At 32.7% G+C, this 7,603-nt stretch overlaps 1 protein-coding gene across 2 annotated transcripts; it reads left to right on the top strand.

Annotated features, from left to right (window-relative positions):
- The first annotated feature begins 1,947 nt into the window (after window positions 1–1,947).
- cebp1 (CCAAT/enhancer binding protein (C/EBP) 1) lies at window positions 1,948–6,319 on the top strand. 2 transcript variants are annotated; one of them, XR_016149293.1, is made up of 4 exons: window positions 1,948–2,190; window positions 2,264–2,512; window positions 4,261–5,341; window positions 5,398–6,319. XR_016149293.1 is itself a non-coding variant. In XM_039656422.2 (3 exons), the coding sequence occupies exons 2-3, from the start codon at window positions 2,264–2,266 to the stop codon at window positions 4,564–4,566; spliced, it is 555 nt and encodes a 184-aa protein (XP_039512356.1). In that variant the 5' UTR covers window positions 1,948–2,190; the 3' UTR covers window positions 4,567–6,319. The 2 variants fall into 2 exon arrangements, 1 of the variants encoding a protein (XP_039512356.1); XM_039656422.2 differs by having other exon boundaries at window positions 4,261–6,319.
- The last annotated feature ends 1,284 nt before the right edge of the window (window positions 6,320–7,603 follow it).

Raw genomic sequence — 7,603 nt, 5'->3', positions numbered from 1 at the left:
GAAGTTTAGATGCATTTCTACCTAATAATTTAGTGGTGTAATTGCTAAAAAACATCTATGTGTTTATTTATTATGCCTGAGAATAAAGCAATATTTTTTATTAGTTATATTTATTTAGTAAATAATAATTATAGTAGTAAAATATACATTTATTTGTGATTACATATTTAAAATGTAGATAAATTATTTTATATAAATTAATAAACATATGTGAAAAATGTATGTATGTATGTATGTATATATATATAAATTATACATTAATATATTTTAATAAAGTAGTACTTGTAAAAAATCATATTTTCTTGTTGCAAATTGTTGTGTGTGTATGTGTGTGTTTTTTTGAACTGGCAAATTTATTAATTGTTAAGCACATACACAAACACATTATATATTTACAAACTTTTATTTTAGATACTATTAATTGGTATTTATCGATTTGACAGCTCTAATATATATATATATATATATATAATACACACATATACACACTACCGGTCAACAGTTTTAGATCAGTAAGATTTTTTTTTTTATGTTTTTAAAAGAAGTCTCTTCTGCTCACCAAGGCTGCAATTATTTGGTAAAAAATACAAAAAACAGTAATATTGTGAAATATTATTACAATTTAAAACAGCGGTTCTCTATGTGAATATATAGTGAAGTGTAATTTATTCCTGAGATGAAAGCTGAATTTACAGCATCATTACTCCAGTCTTCAGTGTCACATGATCCTACAGAAATGATTGTAATATGATGCTCAAGAAATATTTATGATTATATTATCCATGTTGAAAACAGTTTTTTACATTTTTATTTCAGGATTCTTTGATGAATAGAAAGTTCAAAAAAACAGAATTGATCTGAAATGGAAAGCTTTTGTAACATTAATCACTACCATTCAAAAGTTTGGGGTCAGTAAGAATTTATTTTTTATTTTTGGGGGAAAGAAATTAGAAAATACTTTTATTCATCAAGGATGAGTTAAATTGATCAAAAGTTACAGTAAAGACATTTATAATGTTAAAAAAAAGATTATATTTTAAATAAATGCTGTTCTTTTGAACTTTCTATTCATCATAGAATTTTGGGGGGAAAATAGTACACGACTGTTTTCAACATTGAAAATAATAATTTATGTTTTTTAATAATAAAATCAGCATATTAGAATGATTTCTGAAGGATCATGTGACACTGAAAACTAATGTGTAATCAGCAACAGTAATGATGTTGAAAATTCAGCTTTCATCTCAGGAATAAATTACACTTCACAATATATTCACATAGAAAACTGCTGTTTTAAATTGTAATAATATTTCACAATATTACTGTTTTTTTTGTATTTTTTTATCAAATAATTGCAGCCTTGGTGAGCAGAAGAGACTTCTTTTAAAAACATACAAAATCTTACCAATCTAAAAAAATTTGACCGGTAGTGTGTGTGTGTATATATATATATATATATATATATATATATATATATAAAATGATTAGAAAGAAATAATAGATAAGTAATAGAGATCATTTGAAATGAATTACATTTTTTAATCAAACCTAGTACTTTGCAGAAATAATTTTTGTTTTTTTAAGTAATTAAATCAAATGAAATCAAATCCAACCAGGATTTAGTAAATAATAATTATGATTTACTAAATGTGCCTCTGGCTAAAAGTACTTTTAAAAAATCTTGTATCCCAAATGCCGTTAGTATCCTTAACCAAACCTAGTGACGACAACAAATGAGTTATCTTACTGTATTTAAGTATATTTATTTTCATCGTGATATTTTACATTGTATCTTTATGCATTTATTTCCTTTACTATGTTTGAGACGTTGTCTGTATGTTTATCTGTCTTGTATGTTTGGTGAGCCGAAGGAAACTTTCCCCCCCGGTGGACAATAAAGTTGTATTCTAATTCTATTCTAATTCATCACAGGTAAATGTAAATGTTGGGTTCTCTTGAATATCAGTTGTTTGGAAGACAAGGAAGTGTAATGAAAGGAAAATGAAGAGGGGAAAAAAGAAGTCAATCTATGATGCAAGATAAAAATAATTGGAAGGGGAAGGAGGAGAGAGAGATGGTTGTGACAGAGGAAATGATGTTGTCACGAGCGCTGAAGTACCTGTATCATAACGGATTTTGTGGAAGGACCCATAACGTTTGAGAGGAGAGCGTTCACCAGCACTGAGCAGCGTAAGCACAGCAGACTAAGCTTTATAACCTCATGTGTTCATGTTTCTACAGCTCTAATCTTCTTCATCCACAGATGTCCGTCTCCGACAGCTCACCGTCCTCCATCTGCATGTTCTCACTCCATCACCCGTGCTCCGGCTCTCCCGACGGGACGCTCCCTCAGGACCCCATGCCTCAGGTGGACTCGGGTCAGTACGGCCAGAACATGGGCTTTCCCCGGACGGCGGAGCAGATGATGGGTCTGGGTTACCTGGCGTACCCGTCCTGTCTGAACACCAGCAGCAGCGAACGCAGCGCGCAGCAGAATCACAGCGCTCCGCAGGTGACAACACACACACACACACACACACACACCTGCGCGAGTCTGCCATCGGGCCTCTCATGATCGAACCGATGAATGAACAATACACTTTTGGTTTTGTTTACATCTCAGCATTTCTATAAACGTGTGGTTGTTTGCTGGGTTATCATAGTTAACTGAAACCATTAAAAACATTAAAATCTAAAACTATTAAATCCATTTTTTATTTAGTTTAACTTGATGTACTGAAATAACTACCTAAGTAAAACCATAAAAAAATAAAATAAAATAAAATATTACAAAACCGTATTTTATTCCAGGTAGTTGCCATTGCAGCTTTTCCTTTTTCATTTAGTTTAAGTTGATGTACTAAAGTAACTGCAACTGAAATAACATTATTTATTATACTATAAATATGTATTAAAAAAACACATGTGTAATTAGATATTATACGTATAATAACTTATAACTTTGTAAATGACAAAAACAAAACAATTTACTAAAATTAACAAAAATATTAATGGAAAATACACAACTAATTTTACAATGAAACTGTAATGGTTTCTCAATTATATTAAAATAACAATTAATAAACCAGAGTAAATTATTCATATTATTTATAAATATATTTTTTTGTTATAACAACACATTAGGTTATTAATGATTAAAATGATAGTTCTAAATGTTAGGTAATATTTTTTAAATAATTTTAATATATTTAGTTTAACTTGATGTACTAAAATAACTACAGTACAACTCAAAGTAAAACCATAAAAAATGTTGCTCAAAATAATAATAAGTTATTAATGATTAAAATGATAGTTATAAATGTTGAAACAAATGTTAGATAATATTTTTTAAATAATTTTAATATATTTAGTTTAACTTGATGTACTAAAATTAATAACAACGATATAGATATATTTAAACAAATTATAATTTTAGATTATACTTAATTTCTAACCCATATGCCAATAAAAATGACAAAATTACTAAAACTTTAAAATTAAAATAACTATGCAAATAAAAACCAGTTCAATATATGAATAAAACTAGTTTTTCAGTGGTATTAAAATAACACTTAATTAAGTTATTAATTATGTCTGAGAATACGAGTTACGAATTTACTAATTCTATAACTAAGTATTTAGTCTAATTACTTGATATTAGTGACTATTCAATTAGATAGAATAGTAAATATAATAAATACATTTTTTATAATTATAAAATATTTTATTTAAAACATTTTCTGGAATAACTTGTTTTTTTGTGTGTTTGCATGAAATTATTTGAGGCACTGAAATAATGACAATTACTAATAAATAAAGAATTGTTGTAGGGAAATATTAATGTTAGATTCCATTGGATGTTTGTGGTTCGGACAACAAGGATACATTAAGATAAAATAATGCAAAAAAAATTGTTTATAAAACTGGAAAAAGCATTTGCTAAATGAATAAATGTAAACAAGTCTTCATGAAATGCACACTTGTAGAATAGATATGTAGCTCTTGTATCCTTCTTTCGGAACGCAAACCCATAATGCACCGTGAGCTCAATGAAAATATCCATTGAGATTGTGGAAGAAGTGGGAGAAATGTTTATGATCTGGGAATTTCACGAAAGGAATCGTAGCACTTTATATTAACATCAAAATCAGTTTGAACTAGTTGTGTTTGTTTTGTGGAGTGAGTGATCATCTCTGTGTGAATCGCCTTCACTGACCTTTATTTCTTCTCCGTTCTCGGTAACTGCTGATCTTTGGGAAGGATTTTTCCCAGTTTCTTCTGCCGCCGCCAGTACCCGCTCTCCGCCAGTCCGGACAGAAGAGAGGTTTGAGTAAAGACAGCGTTGAGTATCGCCTGCGCAGAGAGCGCAACAACATCGCCGTGAGGAAGAGTCGCGATAAAGCCCGCCGTCGTATCCAGCTGACCCAGCAGAGGGCGCTGCAGCTTCAGGACGAGAACCACAGGCTTCAGATGCACATACAGCGCCTGTCACACGAGGTGGACTCGCTCAGACACTATCTGTCACAGCGCCACCTACAGGCCAAAGAGCAGGACGACAACTGCTGAGACACTCCAGGTTCTGTTCATCTTGGTTTCACTTTATTTTCATGGTCCCTTCACTGTGTGATGTTTAGCGGCATCTAGTGGTGAGATTGCGAATTGCACCCAACAAAAGTTGTTGTCGTCGTCTGAGACGGCAGAGAGTAGCCAGTTAAGCAATGAGGATTCTTTACAAAGAATAATTAAGAAATTATGTTTACTTAATTATTCAGTAAAGCGATATGTTATTGTGTGAGTGTTTTATTCGCTGACTTTAGCTATAGCTTCTTTGCATGAAAAACAACATAGTGACGAAACGCGTTTGTCCGTTCCGGGCCACCGTAGAAACGTGGATGTAAGGGGACCCCGCGGTGTGTAGAGAGAAATGGCTCATTCTAAGCTGATAAAAACATAACGGCATATTAGCTAAGGTCTTCATACACCACTGAAAATATAGTTATGAATATGATATTGCATTTCTGTCAACGGATCCTCCTAAATATTACACACTGCACCTTTAACACATCCTGTTCACTATAAGTAACATTGCACCTACAACTCTCATTATAGGGTTAGTAGAGTATTAGTAGACTGGGTTAGTACAGGGTTAGTAGAGTATTAGTTGACTGGAAGGGTTAGTATTGTGTCAGTAGAGAATTAGTAAACTGGGTTAGGGTTAGTAGAGTATTAGTAGACTGGGTTAAGGTTAGTAGAGTATTAGTAGACTGGGTTAGTATAGGGTTAGTAGAGTTTTAGTAGACTGGTAGGGTTAGTATAGTGTCAGTAGAGTATTAGTAGACTGGTAGGGTTAGTAGAGTATTAGTAGATTGGGTTAGTAGAGTATTAGTAGACTAGTAGGGTTAGTATAGTGTCAGTAGAGTATTAGTAGACTGTGGTAGGGTTAGTAGAGTATTAGTAGACTGTGGTAGGGTTAGTAGTGTATTAGTAGACTGGGTTAGGGTTAGTAGAGTATTAGTAGACTGTGGTAGGGTTAGTAGAGTATTAGTAGACTGGGTTAGGGTTAGTAGTGTATTAGTAGACTGGGTTAGGGTTAGTAGTAGAGTATTAGTAGATTGGGTTAGTAGACTATTAGTAGACTGGGTTAGGGTTAGTAGACTATTAGTAGACTGGGTTAGGGTTAGTAGTAGAGTATTAGTAGATTGGGTTAGTAGAGTATTAGTAGACTGGGTTAGGGTTAGTAGTGTATTAGTAGACTGGGTTAGGGTTAGTAGTAGAGTATTAGTAGATTGGGTTAGTAGAGTATTAGTAGATTGGGTTAGTAGACTATTAGTAGACTGGGTTAGTAGACTATTAGTAGACTGGGTTAGGGTTAGTAGACTATTAGTAGACTGGGTTAGGGTTAGTAGTAGAGTATTAGTAGATTGGGTTAGTAGAGTATTAGTAGACTTGGTTAGGGTTAGTAGAGTATTAGTAGACTGGGTTAGGGTTAGTAGAGTATTAGTAGACTGGGTTAGGGTTAGTAGAATAAGTTGACATGTAGTTGCATAGTTACTTATAGTGAACCGAATGTTCAAAAGGCACCATCAAAATAAAGTGTTACCTTGATCTTAGATTCGATTCGAGACTTTCTTATAGTTTCAGTGAACATGGGAAATAATCTACTCTGAACTAGTCAAATCTCAACTAGTTGTAAACATCTGAAGCAGGAATACCTGTCATTTTGAAATGATAAACTGATGTTGATTGTGCTATACATCACAGCAAATCTCTAAAAACTCAAGTGTTTTCTGTTTTAATTTTAAATAAATAGTTCAATCTTGTAACTTGTTTAATTTGTATTCCTCCCGGAGAGATTCTGCAGTGAATGTTTCTCGTGGTTGGTTTATTTTTTGAAAGTCAGTTTGTATATAGACACGATCTTTAAAGTTTTTACAAAAAAACCTCTATTTTTAAAATGTTTTGTACTGAATGGCTTCTCAACTAAATTTAAAACTTAGAGGTTACATCTCACAATAAGCAAAATTAGAAGTATTTTTCATCATTAGTTTGTGTAAACTAAAGCATTTATTCGTTTTAGTTCTGTATTTACTATAACATTATTAAAATCAAAAATTGTATATATTATTTAATGAATGTGAGCTGACATGAACTAACAATGAACAGTTTTTTTATTATTTATTAATTAACATTAACAAACTAATAAAACTATAAAATGTTTTGCTCATTATGAATGCATTAAATAACGAGAGCTTACCGTAAAGTGTTTAACGTTTACACAAATGAATATCTGAAGCAAGAAAAACGCATTACAAACAAATTCTGTATTACTTTGCTAAAAAAATTATTTTACGGTGTCTGTGTTACAGTGTACTTACTATTGGGTTAGGATTAGGTATGCATAATTTACTACAGTAACATGGACACTGTAAAATAAATTGTTTCCATAATTTGTAATTAATTCATTGTTGTAGTGAATGACAGTGTTCACATGTGTTTTGTATGTATTTTTATACAGTTCTTCTGACATATAATATACTCTCCATTAATGTTCAGTCGTGTGATTTTACTGTTTAAGAATATAATAATAACGGAACTTTAGAATTCTAATCCGGAACTTTTGTCTGGAACTGCAGTTTTAAAACAGACTTAAAAAAAAATAACATGCATCAGAATCTGGCTGAGTTTTCACACACTGAATCAAGCAACTTTGCAGATTAGCCCGTTTCTTTGGTCAATCTGCATTGATTGTAAATTGCACAACACAATAGCAGAATGTCATCTTTCCTCCCTTCAAACGGACGCGATGACACGGGTGTTTGAGCGGGGAGAGCTCAGGCCGAGCTTCAGTGGGACGGATGAGATTTCAACACCATGTGGGACAGTGAGCTGACGATAGCATCAGGACACAGGGCTGTTCGGGTCTTCCTGTGGCTTCCACTGATAGCACTCGCTCACACACCAGATGAACTGAGGCTGATAACACACAGGGACAGACTGCCAGAGCCACGTCCACTGGAGAACACTCTGACTTTTATTAATTCACACAACTGTTGATGTTTGTGTGTTGTAACTTGATTCCGTATGGCTGTGGAGCAATCTGCGG

The sequence above is a fragment of the Pimephales promelas genome, chromosome 22, assembly GCF_988280905.1.
Source record: "Pimephales promelas chromosome 22, fPimPro1.hap1.1, whole genome shotgun sequence".
Lineage (NCBI taxonomy): Eukaryota > Metazoa > Chordata > Actinopteri > Cypriniformes > Leuciscidae > Pimephales > Pimephales promelas.
This window is presented reverse-complemented; position numbering and strand designations above follow the sequence as displayed.

Bases quoted from the DNA above. Each gene is read 5' to 3' on its own strand.
- cebp1 (XM_039656422.2), top strand. From the start codon at position 2,264: ATGTCCGTCTCCGACAGCTCACCGTCCTCCATCTGCATGTTCTCACTC. The intron at 2,513-4,260 runs GTGACAACACAC...ATCTTTGGGAAG, and splicing joins AGAATCACAGCGCTCCGCAG to GATTTTTCCCAGTTTCTTCT.